We start from the raw sequence: 21,411 nt of genomic DNA, 5'->3' as shown, positions 1-21,411 counted from the left end.
GGAAACTAGATTTTCTACTGCAGATGGCAAGCACTTCACTGTGCCAGACAACACAGGAGATAGCCCCGTAACTGCTGATGTGTAGGCTTTAGAAAACTTTTTCATGAAACAAAAGCTTCGGTTTGTTTTCATTGTTTAATTTACCGCAGAATTTAATCTATTAAGAATGATTGGACCTATACATTGGGCTTAACAAGTGGCTGCTTTTACAATCAGATGTTATATACATATGGATATATAATGGCATTTTATAAAGAAAGCAGCTCAATAGCCTATTTTAAAAGTTCATGGTATTATTTAAGCAACAGTTATTGCAGAAAGAGTGCTGAAAGTATACATCCATGTGCATGTGATAAAACAAATGGGCCAGATCTCACTCAGGACCATATTATACTCTCAATTTTTAAGCAAACAAGTCCACAGTGAAATCCTGCCTAAAATTCAATGGGTTTAGGTTACCTCCTCCCACAGAGCCTGCCCCTGCCCACACTATCCCATCAGTGGGTGGAAAAGCATGTGTGACCTACCCCAAAACCTAGCAGATTCCACAGGTATCCACATGAGGTCAGAGCCATCCCTGTGTTTCCACACTGACACTGCATATAAGCAGCATGTTAACTCCCAGGCTACATAGTTGTATGCTTTGACCCTGTTTGTTTAAACAATATCTATTTTTGAAGATTTAATACTCAAATATATTTGGTTTGTACAGAATTTGATACATAAATAGCACCTAATATTTTAATAGGTATCCCAAATGAAAGGGAACAAATTATAACTATTATCTTTATCAAATTAGCTGTTTCAAGGTGGAGTCTCATTCTCATTTCAATATCCAGGGATTTACATGTGTAACTCCTGCTAATGGAAATGGTGTTTGTAAATCCCTGTGTATGAAGATGAGAGCACATACCACTAGACTACGTACTGTCTGCTCTCAGGGATTAATTAAAATGTACTATTGTATTGGCTTTGAGATTCTGCCAGGGTGCTGAAACAATTTTTATAAGGAGGGTCCTGAAAGCCATTGAACCAAACTGTAAACTCTGAATATGATGGAAACCATTTCAAGCCAGGGCATTCCTTTTTCCGGCATCTATGTCTGCTGGGAAAATGAATATTAATAAAGCTTAATGTCTAACCCACTTTCAATGGCAGAACATTATGGAATGAAAACAATGAAACACAAATAAAACCTGCAGCAGTGCTGAGATTTTGCCACCTGGCATGCAAATTCCTAATTCAAAGGTACAAAAACAGAGATATAGAAATAGGTAGGCAAAGAGGCCAATACACAAAAAAGTTTCACTCACCATACATTCTGTGAAGACTTCCTGATTTTTCAGGATTTCCTATGCTCTCTAGACATGGCATGAAGTTAACCAGGCCCACATTTTCAGCAGTTTTCTAAACAGACTGGTATGGGTGAAAAACTTTGCATGTGTTCAAACAAACTGAAAAACTGCACTCACAAACAAGGTGCTAGATGTGCAATTACCTCCACTCTGATGTATGCAGCCATAAATAATGTGGGAACATTTTAGAGGAGACAAGACTAAATACTCTACTTCAGATAACTCTGAAATATAAATACTTCAGTATTATTGAAGTCCTGTGTATCTTACACATTATTCATTTCAATGATGCTTCATAGCAAGTTCTGTAGCTGCCATGGCATAAAGTACAAAAATAAACTTGTTTTTCTTACAAGGAGCACTTTTTATAAATCACATAAATTAGTGCATATTTCACTACAGTAATCCAATCGAAACTTCCATTGAAGACATTTAATAAACAATGATTTTTTTTTATAACCTCAGTGCTTTTGATGATATGCATTGTTGGCGTTTAATTTCAATGGGAGTTGTGCACATGATTTAATAGGGATTATGCCTACACCTGAACTATGAACAGTTCCATAAAACTACTCTTTAGCAGTCCTACAATTCTAACAGAGAGCATGTGGGTTGTTTTAAAGGAAAAAAGACACACATTCACCTACACATGGTGAAATAGTCATTCCCATTATATTTCCGCAACATCATCACATTTTTTGCAATAGATTCTCAAATGGTGAACTACTCCCATGTACACAGAGGCAGCATAAAGACTACACACCACTTAAATCCTGTCTTCCGGATGTGTATTGTGCATAGGCCACGTACTAGTACTTTGCACAGGTAGGGTTACTAGGTGTCTGGTTTTCGACTGGAACACCCAGTCGAAAAGGGACCCTGGTGGCTACCGGTCAGCACCTCTGATCGGGTCGTTAAAAGTCCAGTTGCTGGTGCAATGGGTCTGACAGGCTCCGTAACCAGCTCCGCATTGCTCCTGGGAAGCGGCTGGCATGTCCACCTCCTATGCATGGGGCAGCCAGTGGGGCTCCACGCGCTGTCCCCACCCCAACCGCTGTCTTCCCAGCTCCCATTGGCCAGGAACTGCAGCACACAGAGCCCCCTGGCTATAGAGCTAGAGGGATATGCTGGCCACTTCTGGGAGCCGCCTGAGTTAAGTGCTGCCTGGAACCCACACCCCACACTGGCTTCCCCAACCCAACCCCCTGCCCCAGCCCTGAGCCCTCTCCTGCACCCAAACTCCCTCCTGGAGCCCGCACCCCACACCCTCTCCCACACTCCAACCCCCTGCCACAGCCCTGAGTCCCCTCCCACACTCTGAACCCCACAGCCCCAGCCCAGAGCCCCCTTCTGCACCCCAAACCCCTCATCCCCAGTCCCAACCCAGATCCCACACCCCCAACCAGAGTCCTCACCCCCTCCCACACACCCCAATCCCCTGCCCTAGCCCCCAGCCCCCTTTTGCACTCCAAACCCCTCATCCGTGGCCCTACCCCAGAACCTGCACCCCCCTGAACCCAACCTCCTCTCCCAGCCAGGAACCCCCTCCAGCACCTCAAACCCCTCATCCCCCACCCCTAGCCAGAGCCCGCAGTGAAAATGAGTGCGGGAGGGTTCGGGAGAGTGAGTGACAGAGGGAGGGGGGATGGAGTGAACAGGGGCTGGGCCTTGGAGAAGGGGTGGGGCAAAGGTTTCTGTGATTAGAAATTTGGCAACCCTATGCACAGGTTGAATTTCATCCCAGAAATGGATTTTAGTACAGAACATTTTAAAGGTATGCATTTAGTTTGAAGAAGAAACACAACACAATCGTATATACATCATATAAGGCCTCAGTCCTGTAACCTGTTGCATGCAAAAAGACTGGCTACAACCACAGAGAGCTCCACTGACTTCAGTGTAGCTCTGCATGGACATAGCAGCCTAGCTGAGCACTACATGTCGCAGGATCAGGACCTAAGAATTTAAGGTATTACATAAATTAATATTAAACTACATTTTTTGGGGCAGATACCACATTTTTTGCTCAGTGTTTCTACAGTGTCTAGAACAATGGAGCCCTTAACTATGACTGGCGCATCCATGTGTTATTTTAATACAAATAATAAATAATTACACTGATCCTAAATGAAACCTATATTTTTCCTCCCTTTTATATGAAATAAACCAAAATGATGTTGAAAGATATTATCTCAAATAGGTTCTTCCTGCTTCTGTACATAAAATTCTAACCATGTTTATATTACAAGCATCTCATTCACCTTGATTACATATAGGAAAAACACTGCATCAGGTGACCAAAACTACTCTGCAAAACTCACAGATGTCAGTTGGTCTTGTTAACATAATAGAATCTTTGATCCATCTCCCACTGAAGTCAATTAGAGTCTTTTGATAAACTTCAGTGGGACATGGATTAAGACTTGAATGAGCAAATCAAACAGGATCAGGCTTGGAATGATTTTCTTACCATATACTGTAAAATACACCAGCAACAAAAATATCTTTATACACAGTATTAGTGTATTACCCCTATATGCAAAACAACATTAGAATCAGTTATGCAAATAGTTAATTTCAACAAGTGTTGCTACTGCCTTAAAAATATGAAAAGTAAAACACTCTATTAACAGGCTTTACAGCTCAATAAAAGTCTGAAGACAAAAAAAGCCACTGAATAGGTTTAAACTCTGTAAAATGCAAGTGGAGTATAGGAAGAACCTGGACCAACAACACTGTGTGCACCAAAGTTTAAACCAGTACCTTTGAAAAAATACAGGCAAAAAACCATTAGCAACAGACAAACACTCAGGTTGGGTCTCATTCAAAATCCACTGAAGCCAGGGGGATTCTTTCCACTAACTGCAATGTGCTTTGGCTCAGGCCTAGATCATCTTTAAATCATCTTTAATGTTACTTTTCTCAGATCCATATCAATAATACTCTTTATCTACCATACAGTACATAGTGGGCTAAACTGGTACAAGTTTACTTGGCTTGCACAGAGAACATTTTGACATAAGTTCCATTTGTTTTAATCTGATATTTACCAAAAAGAGTTCTAACATGAAGATTTACTAGGAGCCATATTTAAGTCATTTAAAAACCTTAAATCTAATGCTACTCCTCAGTGTTATAGGCATAGGATATCAACTTTGCTGCTTCTATTTCTTATTGGCACAGAAACTGAAGTAGGTGTGTGTATAAACCGAGAGTACTACAAAAAAATGCCAAAAAATACCGATATAATGAACATTTTTCACATGACATATTTGCCGAAGTCAATTATGTCAATATTGCAAAGAACCAACAGTTTAAATAAGCCTGCATGAACTAAGCAGACAAGCATATACACCTCACACAAAAAGAAGATATATAGGTTTAAAGCTTACCATTATCATTTTTAAGATTTCCATTGCTGAGCTGTTTTAATCTTTTCTGATGTGATTTGCCATTATAGTGGATTTGTGCTTGAGCAGCAGAGTTCAACTGAATGTTACAAACATTGCACAAAGTGAAATTGGTGTGTTTTTTCTCCTTCTCTTCCTTTGCCTCACTGTCGTCAGGTGCTAATTCTGTCTCACTTTCCCTGTCTGGTACACTTGGGAAACCTGGGGTGTAAGAATGATTACCATGCGGTACATCAGGGCTCCAGGGCTTCTTCATATTTTCTAAATAAAAAAAAAATAAATAAAAATCATGAATGATGCACAGTATCTCAACACCTGGAAAGTAGAGAGAAGCACTAATGGTTAGTCTTCATTTTTTATTTTAGTTCTTAACGTATACAGTTTCATTTCACACATTTTGCTTTCTCTTAGTGAGTCTTTGTTAAACCCCAGAGTTAAGCGAATGCAAGTATTTACACATTTTAACAGGACCTGTAAGTCTGTCCCTGGAGTTAAACTGTTCCTGCAAAATCCTTCTCTAATTAAATTCTATTCTGACTTTCCTGTTATTTTGCTGTATTTGTTCATTAGCTGCACAAAAAGGGCAGAATGAACCATTATGTGAAAGAAACATTACTCTAATGGTTAGGGTCACAGCACTAGAAACCAGAAAACCTTTGTTCTGTTCCCAGCTCTGTTATTAACTCACTGTGTTTTCGGCAAGTAACAGTACTTCCTCTTTTTATACCTCAGTTTCCTCCAGTGCAAAATGGAGGACTACTAGATTAGATCCCCACCCACCAACTCACTTCCCTCTTAGTGTGCTATGAGGAATCAATTCTGCACAGCTGGTCCAGGATTCCATATTAAGGACAGGTGATTATATTCCTTCTTCTTGCCAGAAGGGAAGTTAACCTCTTCCTTAGCAAGCACTGGATGAGATCTACAGCAGCCAAACAGTAACCTTCCCTGAGAAAGCACAATTATTTACTATAACAGAAATACATTTACATATGAGATGGAATGTATAACCCCACTTTGCCCCAGCCATGAAGGAGTTAAGGGACAGAGTTGCTACCTCCTTAGATGTGGCTAATTGGTTGACCAGTAATAGTTGGGATAACAAACTTCAGCCCAGGCAGATCAGGGTGGTTGTCAGAGAGGATGAGGACAATCCTGTATGAGCAGCAAACTGGCAAAAAGCTGCCCAAAGAGCAGAACTTGAAATTCCGTGAGGATTGGGGGAACTTTGCCAGTCTAAGCAGGATTCCAGTCTCCTAGTCTCCACAAGCTAGAGATCCCCAGGGTCCTGCTACAAAGGACCTGGGTGAAATACACATTCCTGGGTAGAATACCACATTTGAGAATAGTGGGAGCTAATGGAAAAGCTAAGGAAGAAAGTTCTTAAAGGGTAAGTGTACTTTTAAGGGCCCCAAGAGCAAATCAGATGGCTGAACCCCCTTGGAACATAATCATAAAGAAAACTGTAAGTAAGTAACATGTTATCAGTTTTACATATCACTTAGTACTATAAATAGGCCAGTGTTAAGCTCTGTTTGGAGAACAACATATAGCTATATTCCAGTATTTATACAAATTTTGTGTCTGGCTACAGGGGACAGGCAATAAGTTGCTTTATCGGTGGCAGAGCTGTAAGGCACACCCTGGAGGCCCTGTTGAAAGATTTCCATCAAAACCCATGGGAAAGCTGAAGCTTATTTCCAATCTTTGTGATTCAGTATGCTGAAGATACCAGAAGCATAAAAAATCCTGACCCTGCAAGTTGCAGACAGATCACTCTTGTATTGATCACTTTAATTATTGTACAACTCCTACACTCTCTCTCTGCACTTGTCTGGACTGCTTTCAAGTCAAAATCTAAATTAATCATAAAACCAAGAGTAAAATATCAAAGATGATTCTGTTTTTGTTTAGATTCTGCCCATTTTCCCCCTTTTCTGCTCCAAAATACTCTAAAGAGAAACAACAAACAAGCATTACCGGTCTCTTATTTTAGTCTCTTATTTAGTCAACCATAATTTAAGGTAAGGTTTATCTATAAATCCCAATTCTCCTCTCACATCAGGGTAAACCAAAAGTAATTCCTGTGAACTCAGCGGAGAAGAAGGGAAAGGAAAATCTGCCTCCTGGAAGCTAAAGTGAAATAAATGCAAATATGAACTTTTAAAATTAAAGCAGCTAAAATTGGGTGGGCAGGAGTCAGATAAATCAGACAAATGTATGAGTCATGCTCCATGCACACACACCAAGATTAATTCATTATTGAAGGAATATGGTATATGAATGCAGTACCCAGTGAGAGTTTATTAGGAAAAATACCAGTTCTGCAAACTTAGTGGATACTTGTAGACTTAATCAAGGCACTTCATGCTTTAAGTGAAGTTGCATTCAGTTTTTCCAAATATGGTGCCCCTTTTAATGCCTCCATAATACACTCAAGTCAGTCATACTGAGGAAAGTGAAAGACCGCTGCTTCTGTACATGAGGGTTAGCAAAGGCCATCTTTCTTTTCAGATCCAGACTAGGTTTATGCCACAGTCTGAGTCCAAAAGTAAATCAAGACTAGGCTTCAGATTTTAATTTGACTACAATCAAATGGGGGGGGGGAATTACTGCTCACATTTTACCCACAGCAATGAATAACTAGCAAAGCTGATTCCTCCAGACATATCAGATCCTCAGATGGCGCTGTGCATTTTGACAGATTTCTTTTAAGCTTGCATAGCAGTATACGAAGTCATTGCCATCTGTACATTAACCCGGTGTGCACATTTAATTGTAAGCATCGACCACAATCTCAGTTTTGCTTTTGCTCTTATTACAATGGATTGCAGACTGTGTTTGAATCAATACCTCATATTTAGTGAGAGTTGCATATTTTTATTGGTATATATACTTGAGTAATGGGAGGGGGAGACAGCACTTAAAGTAGTACAGACACAAAGAAGTGGGAGCACGATCAAATACATTTGAGAAACACCAGACTACACCAAAATACTGAAAGCTGTTCTACCCAAATGGGAGACCTTTCACGTGCTCAACTACCATCTCAAGCAGTGGTGGGCAACCTGCAGCCAGAGGGCCACATGGCCCGTCAGGGTAATCCACTTGGAGCTGCGGGCAGCTGTGCAAATGTAAACAAACGGTCTGGTGGTCCGCCAGTGGATTACCCTTATGGGCCACGTGTGGCCTGCGGGGCACAGTTTGCCCACCACTGATCTCAAGGCTTTGGCTATATCAGAACCAGAAAGTATTCACTGAATTGTAAACAAGCGTAAGGGGCAAATTGAGAGATGAACATTCCAGTCCTGAAATTTGAGAGTTTCAATCTGAGTTTCCAGATTTGCTTCATCTCCAATTAATATTGGGTTCATTTATGTAAATGGAAGACTATTTACTCAAAACAGTTTGCTACAATTTATGCAAAGAACAAGCACCCAAACCTGAGGCGGCTCAGCATTTGCTACTTTCAGTAAAGTCAGCATCTCTCAGGATCAGCTGAGTCAGTTTTATTGGCTTATTTTCTGCTTACAAATACAGTTAACTCTCTATATGGTATAGTATTTCAGAAATCTAAAAGAAGATTAAACCATTGGATCCAGGACAAACACCAAATAAAAAAAAACAAAACGCAACATTGAAGTGAATAATTATCATTAAATAAATGTATTACACCAAAAGTGATAATGGGGTGTCTTTTATGGGCCAGATTACATTCCCTTATAGGAAAACCTATGAGAGGTAGTGAGAAAACTCAGATTCTTCTTGTGGAGTTTCCTCCAAATACTTCTTTGTGGAAGTAAGAATTTCTCCTCGGGAAGAAAAAGGGATCCCCCGAAGTCTAACTCCTCTGGAATCTGCTGGAGGTACCAATCCATCATCAGAGAGTTATATTTTATGTATCTAACACAATTTTAAATGAAGAAATCCAGCGTTTAACCAAATGTCAAACAGAAGAACTAAATATTAACATACTATTAATTTCCTATTATTAGAAGTTAATTAGGTAACTAGTCAGAAACTCCAGTTGGTATATGTTGTACAATACCTAACATCTTTTGCATTGAAAGCATTCCCCACTAGAGTGCAGTATGATTTTAAGATTACAAACATAGTACTGTATCTCTCTAAGCTTATAATGTTATGGGCATGGAGTTACTGTAATGTGCATGTCTTCTGGCCAATATATTCAGCTTTATAAGTAAATATTATATAGTCCATTACACATACCTACTTCAGTGTGTGTACTCATACATGCATAATACTTTTTCTTAACTTTCACAGAAATAAGCAGACAACATAAGTCATAACAGCGTAATAGGACATCACTAATATTAGGATAAATATGACAACTTTATATGATTTATTCTGGAGTATGGAGAGTAAGACAACAATCAAAATAGTCTAGAAAAAGATAAAATGCACACGAATGTAATGCAACAAAATGCCATGTTTGAAATAAATAACTCAAGCTCCAATCATTTGATTAGTGCTTGCATTAGACACCTGTGATGGCATTACAGTCATAAAAAACTGACTATTGCCATCTCTTTCTGAAATCTGGCACAACAAGGGTAGCATTTGCAGCAGCAGAGCAGGATGACAGAGTTAGGCACAGGAAATATGTCATGCCATACTGACACAGTCTTCACACATGGACCATGAATTCAGAGTATGAACAGCACTACTGGGGGTATTGGCTAACATACTATGAGCCTCAGGATGTACAAGCCACTTCTCTTCTTGCACTAGGAACACTCCCATGCACCTCCATGGGAGTGTTTGGGGATTTTATTTTGTATGCAGTTATGAACAAAAACCCAAATGTGAAAACTGACAATTTTTTTGAGAAGTTCAGATACTGTTCTGGATCCAAACTTTATGGTTCCAGACCATTCTCTATTATATTTGAAGTTGGGATGTGTGTGTTGGGGGGGGGGAAACAGGCTAGGGGATGAAGGAGATAATTTCTTGTACATTATTTGTTGATATTTTAAAAAATTAGGTTTACTAGTCAATCCAATATTTTAGAGGAATGTAAACAAAAACCCATTAAGTCAAGCCTCCAGCAGTACAACTGTAGTAGGTTGACTCATGAGGACTGCAGGTGCGCTAGCATTCTGATGCACACTATATAGTATAGAGGGGGAAAATAACGAGCCAGGAAGTCTCAGAAGGCCACACTTCAAAAGTGGCCTCTAAAAGTGTATACCCACAGTTACACACTTCTATTTTTCGGTGACGTACAAATTGATATTCAAGTGCAATTCTGATTGTTTGCACAAGCAAGTTCAGTTTGTGGCTGCAGGAAACATGTCTCATTAATACTAATTGATAATCCTGTTCAAAACGTTTAAAAGCAACACACAGTCCCCTTTTTAAAAGTTACACTTTCAATTGATATGAATTACTTAACTAACTTATGTTATCTATCCTACAAAGTATTATTAAATGAAAGTTGTTTCCTTTCCATTGTAGCATAGAACTATCTTCACTGTATTAGATTAATTGACATATGTGGATCGTTATTACCTGTGTGAACAGGTTTGTTTTGGATCAGTGACTATGAGGCACAAGCTAAGTTCTCAGATGTTCAGAAGCGCAGTAGTGCACTACAATTGAATTAGCAAACTTAGAATTAAAAGATTTCAGCCATCTTAAATGGCATTGTGGATAAATGCTCAGGCCTATTTTCCCTGGAGCTCTGAACTCAGTTCTGGTTCAATGATGCTTACAGTAAAATGAACTTTGCATGAAGGGATAGCTTTGAGCAAAGTAGAAAACTATCCCACATGGAAAACCAACAGAGCTACAATTTGTGGTGTTTGCTGGCTCAACTATACTCTGGGGATTTTGAGATGGGATTGGAAGTGAGGGGGTAGAAATTATATCTGTCATGAACCAACAATTACCTCCCCTATTTGAGACAAAAGTGCACTTTCCATACAGAGAAAAGGACAGACAACTTTTTTCTCTTAAAGTGCAGCTAATTATGTTGTTAGCTGCGTGTCTTCCGAGTATAAAATTATCAAAGTCAGTACTACTCTGTATTATTCTATTTTGCAAAGCCACGCGCATTAAGTCCATTAAAGAGGCTACTGGAACGCAACAGGCTTCACAGGAAGAATCAAGTGTTGCCAATCCGCCACTGTACTGCTGGGTTGGTGATACTCGACAACCAGACAACCAAATACCAGTGTCTCTTAAAGCCTCTTTTCCTTGGCTTTGTCCTCTCCAGTTACCATGACAAACAAATATCCTGCAGTAGATGAAACAGAAAATAAAGCTAGATAATCCAGTGGCAAAGTCCACTAATTTCAGCATAAAGAGATTTGAGGGTCTTAGCAATGGCTGTAGAGGTAGGACGACCAGCTGTCCCGTTTTGAAAGGGACAGTCCCATTTTGGGGGACTTTTTCCTCATATAGGCACCTATTACCACTCCCCTGTCCCCCTGGTCCTGTTTTTTCACAATTGTTATCTGGTAACCCTATGTAGAGGAGGCAAAGAAAAAATTATTCACTTCCACCATAGCATCCTTGAAACTCAGAGTGGCAGAACGGCTCTGGGCAGTGAATACTCTTGTTAATCCAGCTAGTTTACATCTGGTGACAGAGTCCAGTGTTTCTCATTGCAAAACAGTTTTCAAACTAGCATGCAGATAAGATTGTTTGGATCGGACGTAAGCTGTCTGCCTCTGCAGTTACAGCATGAGTTCTTACTAGCATAGCCTAGCCCACCAAACTGCCTCTGCTTGAGTTTCGGTTAGTGACACTTGTTGAAATTCTGTAGGCACTGGAGTTTGCCTAAGTCATGACCTGTGAATTAATCCTGTGTCCTCCTGGCTGGTGAGAGCCTTTTGAGAGATATTGGGATCTTTGTTGGCGAGGAATGTCAAAAGGGAGCAAAAGGAGTCAGCTTCTTTCAAATAAGCAGTTGTTAGAACCTTACTGCAAAACCCATCTCTTGACATAGACTATCTATCCAATTATCACCCTGTCTCTAGTTACCTATGTTGGGGGAAGGTTATCAAGAAATTTGTAGCAAAACTCCCCCAGTAATAGCTGGACTCTTCAAGTCTCTTCAAACTCAGTCAATATGATTTTAGGCTTGGCAGTTGCATTGGTGGCATTGATTGATTGATCTCCCTTTTACAACTAATGAATATGTTGTCATGGTTACAGGGAAACCTGTGCTTTAGACCCCTTTAGTCCCTCTTGAGTCCACCCCTTCAGTCTCTACCTTTACCACCTACCATAGCTGGAACCACCTACTATTCCCAGACTCGATCTCTCCTGCAGCCCCATTTACCAACTGTGTTAACCTGACAAGCGCAACCGTGCTGGCAATGGATAAGAGAGAAGATCCTTTCATGGATTGAGAACTGGTTAAAAGACAGGGAACAAAGGATAGGAATAAATGGTAAATTTTCAGAATGGAGAGGGGTAACTAGTGGTGTTCCCCAAGAGTCAATTCTAGGACCAATCCTATTCAACCCATTCATAAATGATCTGGAGAAAGGGGTAAACAGCGAGGTGGCAAAGTTTGCAGATGATACTAAACTGCTCAAGATAGTTAAGACCAAAGCAGACTGTGAAGAACTTCAAAAAGATCTCACAAAATTAAGTGATTGGGCAACAAAATGGCAAATGAAATTTAATGTGGAGAAATGTAAAGTAATGCACATTGGAAAAAATAACCCCAACTATACATACAATATGATGGGGGCTAATTTAGCCACAACTAATCAGGAGAAAGATCTTGGGGTCATTGTGGATAGTTCTCTGAAGATGTCCATGCAGTGTGCAGTGGCAGTCAAAAAAGCAAAGGGGATGTTAGGAATCATTTAAAAAAAGGGGATAGAGAATAAGACGGAGAATATCTTATTGCCCTTATATAAATCCATGGTACGCCCACATCTTGAATACTGCATACAGATGTGGTCCCCTCATCTCAAAAAAGATATACTGGCATTAGAAAAGGTTCAGAAAAGGGCAACTAAAATGATTAGGGGTTTGGAACGGGTCCCATAGGAGGAGAGATTAAAGAGGCTAGGACTTTTCATCTTGGAAAAGAGGAGATTAAAAGGAAGTTTTTCTTCACTCAGCGCATAGTCAACCAGTGGTACTCCTTGCCTGAGGAAGTTGTGAAGGCTAGGACTCTAACAGGGTTTAAAAGAGAACTGGATAAATTCATGGAGGTTAAGTCCATTAAGGACTATTAGCCAGGCTGGGTAAGGAATGGTGTTCCTAGCCTCTGTTTGTCAGAGGGTGGAGATGGATGGCAGGAGAGAGATCACTAAATCAGTACCTGTTAGGTTCACTCCCTCTGGGGCACCTGGCATTGGCCACTGTCAGTAGACAGGATACTGGGCTGGATGGACCTTTGGTCTGACCCAGTATGGCCATTCTTATGTTCTTAACTGTAAACCCTTTTATTCTGGGGACCTTTGACAGTGGTTGATTAAAGTGACACAAAAACAGATTCAATACAAAACATTATTTATTTGTTCACCCAAAGGTACATAGCAATCAATGATACGTTATAACAATAAAGACCTATATGCATATTTCTCCTTATCTTATCTTTAATCTTTAAACTTGTAAACTTTGGTAAATTCTATTCAACCCAATTACTTCTATCTCTGGGCTGGGAGAAACAGATACCCCTCTTTCTGTGTGTGTCTCTGTTAGCGTTAGCATCAGCATCTCCCCACAGGCAACTGCTGATAGCTCTCTCAATCCCCCTTGTGCCCTAGGACCTTAGGGCAAGACTTTTAAGATTTTATTATCCTCTTTGATCCTAGGCTCAGGTCTGTGATGGGTAAACCATGCTAGACTGGATGGAGCCAGGCAGGGGCATTCCCAATTGAACAGCTCCCCATATTGTTCCCTTAAAGGGCCTTATCTCTGATATTGTTTCATTTGCTGTTTGCTTCCCCCTACCAGCCTCCTTTCATTTAATTCTACACAATTGGGTAGGATAATATCAAACAAGTACACTGAAGTTCATATGATATTTATAAAAAAATAATACACATAGCTGCTTCATTCTCCACGTGCCTGTATTGATTTTTTTAGATTGTGGCTGACCCAGTTATTGACCCTACAGGGTAGCTGGAGTAGCATGAGCGGTTCTGTTTTGTTCTTTCTGAGAGGTCGCAGAGGTTAGTGTTGGTCAATTTTTCATCTATCCTACAGACATGGAGGCTATTACAGAGTTTGTTCTGTCTCACTCATTCATCACATAGTGAGTATATTTGGGTGGGTTCATGATAGTGTATTTATTATACTCATGTCACCCATCTCTATATTTCCATATCTTCAGACTATGCTAATATAGTGAAAATTTGTCTAGTGTCTACAGGGACTGAGCATAGAAGAGACTCAATGCAGACAAGACTGAGATGATGCTCATGTTCCAGGCAGCAATAGCAATTATATTGGCAAACCTGATTAATATGGTTTGCCCCCTGTTTGTTTCTAAAGTTCACAACTTGGGTATCTTATTGGATCCCCAGATATGTCTGGATACCAAGGTACAACAGTTATCCATGCCTTGGTCACCTCTAGGGCTATACATAGGGCTATACATTCAAACTATGCAGCCATTGCAGTGAGCACAAAGAAGAGGTGCCCATTTGCAAGGCAGTGTTCCAGGCAGAGAGGACATTACACCTGTGCTTTCCAATATGCACTGGCTCCAGGTTACAGCAGAGTGAAAACTTAAATTTCTGTCCCACTGGAAAGTCTAATATTCCAGCTTGGTTTTGTGCAGATTCAGGACAAAAAGTTGAAATACCAAAGTTTTCCACATGATGAGAAGTTCTGAAAACTTGTGATTCAGAAATGGCAAAATGTTTCATTCTGAGTATGAGTCAATTCAACATTAAACTGCATTTCTCTACAGTGCTGCATTGCCTCATATGAGTTGCAGTTCAGGCAACTCAGGCCACCCTGACTTGATTATATCTCCTGTGGTGACATGACTCCCATGATGCACCATGTTGTTCAGTCAGAGGTGACACCATGTTGCGTCGTGAGAGACACAGTCCAATCAGGGAGTTGAGCCCATAAGAGAGAATGGGAGCATGAGATGCCTGAACTACAGCTCAATGAGGCATTGAGGCACGATGGGGAAATGCAGAATAAAATGTTTTATGGAAGTTCCAGAAACTAAAATGTTTTGATTCAGCTTGATTCAACACAAAATGAAATATTCCAGCTGAAAAGTCATTCTGGCAGAAAATTCCCAACCAGCTCTTGATGATTGAAAGTGAAATATTGAGACAACCGCTTTAAGCCCTGGGTGATTTGTGCCCTGGCTACTCTATCCTATGCAATACTGTGGCAGTGTCACACATCTACTGTGCGGACTAAACAATTGAGAGTTAGTGGTAGGACCTTCTGATTGAGAGGCCCTTGGGTCTGGAAGAAACTTCCCTCCCAGATGATCTGCGGAAGCTTTAGGAAATGCTGCAAGACTCACTTATTTTCCCCAAGTGGATGAGTGTGGATTTATTGGAGGGAGTGGTAAGTCGTAGGACTCTTTATGAGCTCAGAAAGATTTGTTTTAAGGTTGTCTCTCTTTTTTTTTTTTTTTTTTAGATCTGTTTTGTTGTGTTGGTTAACGGCTGTCTTTTAAATTGATGTCAGTACAACTAGTATATGGTATGCAACGTGAGAAACTGAAATAAACAAACACTTTACATAACTGGACAATGTTAGCAGGCTCTTCAGGTCATATTCCCAAAAGTTGACCTTGTTAATTATTAGTCAATGTTGAAACCATCCATGTGAATAATCAAAGTATAGTAAGGAATTCAGATGTTTGCTATTTTTAAGAGAAGAAGAATCTCTTGGGCAAAAACTTTATCAATTACTAGTAGCAAAGGTGCAGGTTTCGTGAAAGTTTTATTTTAGTTTTTTCCTTCATTTTAAAGTCCACATCTTGAGAATTCACCCCAGAGTGGCCTCTCTGTAAACTAATTCCTAGAAAAATAGATTTCTACTAAACCCAAAAGCTGGGATAGATTCACTGTTGGCTGGTACATTTTCAGCCATACTGCAGAAAATAAAACCTGGGGCTCCAAAGTTACTACAGTGACTTTGGAGAAATTCAGCACAGGGTACATTTTTACCACAGTGCCAGTGGAAATTGGTACATAACTCCTGTTTGGTAACACACTAGGAGTTATTTGGCATCTATTACACAATGCATATTTTTAGAAGTTATATATTCTTCCTTATGCATCTTGAAAATTCATGTCTCCTTTTCACGAGTTTCCTGGCTGATACAATAGATCTATTCTTGATGTCAGCTACTGTATTTATATTAATCATTTGCCCCTATCTTTCCAGCAATATTAGGGATGTATGGCATAAACAGGTCAATTCTTGACAACAGTCAGGAAAGAGCCCAACAACAAATTTTGGGCCATAGTCCTCTTCATGGTCCTCCTAGTTTTAATCCTTAATCCATGCTGACCTAGGCAGAGTTCACTACAGGGGCAGCCTCATGTATTTTACTGCAATCACAGTGGGCCATGAAATCAATAGGGTTACACATGTATAACAGAGGGAGGAATTTGACAAAATACTTTTCTTTTAGTATGACATTTCTAATATGCATATCACCACAGTTAGATGTCACGTGTTTCTAGAAATCATATCCAACAGAAATATACATCAGACAGAAATCTAACTACTGAGAAATTATAGTGCATCCTATGGAACATAGATTAATAGGCATAGTTTAATATAATTCTATAGGCAAACCTGAGTTTACCAATATAGTTGCAGAACAGATTCCACAGTTACATACATTTGAATCAGACCCTGAAAACTCACCTTTATATACCTATAATAAGAAGTGAATCCAATAAAACTGTGTGTAGTAGCAAGACAGCCTGAGACATAAGCCCTTGTATTAGAGGCCTGGGCTAAAGTAGTGGTCAAATCTTTGCTAATATAAAGCAAAGTCTGCAAGAGACAGGCTGTAAGCAGGAGTCAGGCTCTGCCTGTGCGCACACACTCAAAGCCTGGCAAGAATAGGGCTGGTATTGCAAAAGCATACACATTCCTAAGAAAGGCTAGGCACAGGACGCTCATGCAAACACATTCCAGAAGGATGGTACCAAAACCCCCCCGATACCAAGTATGGTTCAAACACACCCCTCCCCCCACACCAATATAACAGGAAATACTTCTCTTAAAAATAGTCAGGATGAAAGTATAATGGATACAGATGTTTTGATTGAACCAACATGTACAAGATAATGGGTGGTAACAACCCACATCAGTGGGCAGTAACTAACTATGTCTGAGGGGCATACGTAACTTGTTTGTATTGGTATATAAAATGGAGTCTCAGAGGAAGTGTCTTTGGCCAGCAGAGGGGGGAATGGAAAGTCCCACCCTTCAATGAGCTGCATCTATTGTCACGGGCATACATGTGCTAGTGTAACTGTAGACATTGATCCAGGGAACTAGGACTGTGCTTCATCAACAATAAACCTGGCTGGGTGCCTTCATACCTTAATGGATCTTGTGGTCATTGGGCGATTCGCTTGAGGTCTGCTGTGCCAGTTACTTGTGCAGAGCTGGAATGGCATAAAGAAGGAACACACACAGCCAAACATCTGACAACACTGTGTATGAAACCTGGAGTCCTTAATATTTCTCTATTAGTTCCAATGCATTTCCCCAAAGATTTATACTTTGATTTGACAGAGCACTTTTGAATTTGTGTGCTAGCATGTCATATTCTAATATGGCTCTCTGAAGAGCCTAATGCATTAATTTTCTACAGGTTTTGATCATAGCTAAACACTAGTAATGCATCAGAATAAGTTTGCAGAGACCAGGCCATATCAGTGTTTCCACAAGAGGAAGTTTAAATTGATACTTGCTGAGTTCTATTGCAATAAGATCTAGTCCCTACTGGCACCCACTTCTTCAGATGCATATGTCCCCCACGAAAGCTTATGCTCCAATACATCTGTTAGTCTATAAGGTGCCACAGGACACTCTACTGCTTTTACAGTCCCTACTAGTGTTGTCTAACATAACATGATAGGAAGCCTAGTTTGGTTAGGATTCTCTCACTAACTCCAGTGTAGCTGAGCTCTAGGTCCACCAAAACTTTATGGAAAAATTATCAGGTCAAATCTGGCTGACCTTAGGAAACAATACTTTATCAATCTACAATCTTTACCCTCTTAGAGGCAACAGGATTGGGCCTTTGTGTTCACTCAGAAACTGAACACATGTTGGTTTGAATGTATAAAAATCAATAACAAAAAAAAAAAAAGAAAATGCATTGGTACACATTACAGACCTCGAGGCAATACTGCCCTCTAATACATGGGTTTGCATTTCTGTTTACTTTGTTAAAATCAGTCACCGTATAAAACTCCAAGTACAGTAAATGATTTTACAAGCTATTCAGCAATGTCTGCCCACATCTGGGAAGCTAATGGAGCTTGCTGAGAGTCTGCTTAACTTCATGCTCAAAAATACTGCGATATTGTTGCTAGAAAAGAGAAAATAAAAGTTTTAGAAATAGGGGAGGGGGGAAAATTTTGGGTTTTATTCAAGATTTAAAAAAAAACCCTTTGTTCCATTTTCTATCCATGTGGCGCTATCATAGTCCATATATTGTCCTCATGATTCCTACCTGTTGTTACTCCCTTTTTCTCCTTAAAATTCCTTCTCTGTCATGGTTGCCATCTTCAAATTGATAAATTCTCCATTTATTTATATGATAAAGCCATGTGGAACACATTACCCATCTTCCTTCCCATCTGTCTTTCCAGTCCACAAACCCCACTGTCTTTTACAAAGAAAATTAAAAGTATTATTCCTAATTTATCCTAACACTAGTTTTAAAATATTTTTTATTCTGAAAGGAATTTTATACAAATCACAGGAAAGAATATTACTTTTCTGTACACATTGAAGCAGATGTTATGTTTTCCTCCACTCTCTGGGAGACCCCAGCAGCAGCAGACTTATGGTTTCAAACCCACTTGCTGTTTGTTGTGGTTGTTCAGACTAGATCCATGAAGCTACTGCTATAATGAAGTATGTGCATAATGGTCGTCCTCTGGAGCAGCTCTGCTACAGCTACTGAATCTGCAAACTACTTCAAGTTCCTCTGGCTCAGCTGGCAGACTGCAAACTCCAACCCCTAGCTAGGCTGGCACTCTGTTGAAAACCGCTGAGAAGAACTGATGCATGGCAGAGACCTATGGAGAAGTTTCTAAATTCCTTCATCAAAGCTGATTCAGATGGACAAGCTTATAAACTCTGTTAGACATTAGAAGAAGTTTATAAGATCCCCTGAGACTTGTCAGAGGATTTGATTGTTCCAAATCCATAGCAAATTGCCCCCTAAACTTAGCATTAAAAATATTCCTCTGCAGTGAAGGGTATTTAAGACTATTGAATAAAATGAAACTGAAATTTCTAGAACAAGCAGGTTTTGAGACATGGTTATATAAATAAAGGTTAGAAGACTTTTCAGAAAATGTAATCCATCTCATCTTTTTAAAGCCCCATACCTCAGAAATACCTTGTCTGATTAAACTAATCATAAAAAAAGGGCTTTAGCTAGAAAGTACGACAGTACAAAACTTCAAACTGAAAGAAGTTTTTTTGGAAGAAGATAGGTATAAAAATTGGATTTATAACAAAAAAAGGTTTACAACCTTAAATACTAACTTACTGTTGTAACTCCACAATGGGGAAAATATCACACCACATAATAGATGTCTAAACACACCTTATCCCTTAAGATTGCAAACCAGTTTCTATTGTCATTTACTCAAACGAGGAAACAGGAGTATGTCTGCTGAAGTCAATAGAGTTTCATTGGCATAAAAATGATATAAATGAGAGCAAAATCAGGCCTTGCATTTTCAAGTTAAATCTAAAAATCTCTACAGTAGTTCTACACCTAAATAGTCACCAGACTTTCTTTAGTTCTTTGCTATGGCTTATGAAAACTGTCACTTTTTAAATCTGTTTTGTCTCCTATTGCTTGGCTTAAAGAGAACTTATTTCACTTACCATGTTTGAAATACCTCTACTTTAGAATTCCATTGACTTAGTGGGATTGCTTTCTTAGTAAGGACTTCTCAAGTGAAAATGTTTGCAGAATTGCATTTTAAATAGAATTGATAAAACAATAAATGATAAAACTCTACAAATGTTCCAATAGCTGAGTAATAAGAGCTAATTATCTGCAGTACAAGCCAGTAACGGTTTGCCATTAACTTAATCAATCCTGAGCAAATTAGCTATTTTTAGTTCTCTGGGAAGATTTATAAATGATGTTGAATTTAATGTTTTCATGCTCCACATTTACATTATCAGTGGGTTTGTTTCTTTTTAAAGAAACACTATGTTCTAATATAAGAAATGTGTTAGAATAAAGTGCAGGCACCAAAAAAAAAAAAAAAACCAACCCCCCCCCCCCCCCCCCCCCGAAACCCCATATTAAATTCCAGACAACTACATACATGTTTGTCTTATTTTAATGGCAGCGGTGTTTTTTTTTTTTATATCTCTGTCACACTTTCCCTGTGTGTTTATTACAGAGGCATACAAAGAATAAACACTGCAGGCAGGCAAAGCCATCAAAAACACATTCAGCCTAAAAGTAAACAATTGAACAACTGACCTTCCCCCAAGCCTTTACCGATGCGAGATTGTTCCGTCACTGGCTGCCACTTCCTGATTTAGATACTTAAAATGACTGAAAACAGTCCTAATAATGGAATTTGCAATTGACACTCACTCAGGAAGGCAACTTGAATGACTTGCTTTGCAACATAGCAATGCTATCAACTATGAGTCCTGCCCCTACAGTACATATCTGGAACCAACATAGACTCACTGTCATCAACCGCTTTTCACAAATCACTTGATTATTGATCACTACACTTATCGGTCTTCATTGACCGAATCTCATTTCACATTACTGCTCTCCTGCTGCTTCAGCAAGTTTCTGGTATTTCTCCTGCAGTAAGATTTCACAAACAGGCTAGGGCAGTGATCCCTTTTACCGTTTCAAGATTTTTTACACTGATCTGCAATTTTCTTCCAAGAAGGGAAAAAAGGAAAAAAAAAAATTACACTTTCAAACATTTCTACCTATAAAGTAAACCGTGGAAGAAAACGGACCCAAAATATCTTACCTCATCCACCCCAACAGTGTAGATCGATTAATATTACACACATTTTTAAATATACAAAAAATTATTTAAATAAATGAAATTTAAATTTATTCCTAGATGCAAAAGAATAAAAAGTCTAACATTTATAAATGCATATCTAGATAACTTTTTAAAACCCAAATCATCCTCCAGGTAGGCCTCTATCAGGACAGGGGCTGCAGTGAAAACTCCTCCACTTTGTCCCATCAGTATGCTTGTAGTACCCTGATCTGGAGCAAATACCTTTAGAGATGATAGGAGTAACTCCATTTTCTACATCATTCAGTCCTTGGCCTTTCTGCTGTGACTCCCAGTAATGGTGTCAATTTGTGACAAAAGTAGTGATAGTTTTGTATGAAGACAGGGAGTAGTTGCCCAGTAAAAACTAGATAGAAAGGATCAACTTTTTTCACATAGCTCAACCTGGGC

General features: G+C 39.4%; 1 protein-coding gene across 3 annotated transcripts in view; it reads right to left on the bottom strand.

The window, feature by feature from the left end:
• The window catches only part of ZNF385D (zinc finger protein 385D), a 623,117-nt gene that overhangs the window by 489,588 nt on the left and 112,118 nt on the right, over positions 1 to 21,411 (bottom strand). For all 3 annotated transcript variants that reach the window (XM_073333495.1, XM_073333496.1, XM_073333497.1), the window contains exon 2: positions 4,748 to 5,026. In XM_073333495.1, the coding sequence (XP_073189596.1) occupies positions 4,748 to 5,026 (279 nt within the window). The remainder of the gene's footprint in view (positions 1 to 4,747; positions 5,027 to 21,411) is intronic.

Source organism: Lepidochelys kempii, chromosome 2, assembly GCF_965140265.1.
Source record: "Lepidochelys kempii isolate rLepKem1 chromosome 2, rLepKem1.hap2, whole genome shotgun sequence".
NCBI classification, from domain to species: Eukaryota; Metazoa; Chordata; order Testudines; family Cheloniidae; genus Lepidochelys; species Lepidochelys kempii.
The sequence above is the reverse complement of the archived record's forward strand: the minus strand, read 5'-3'. Positions and strand labels throughout refer to the sequence as shown.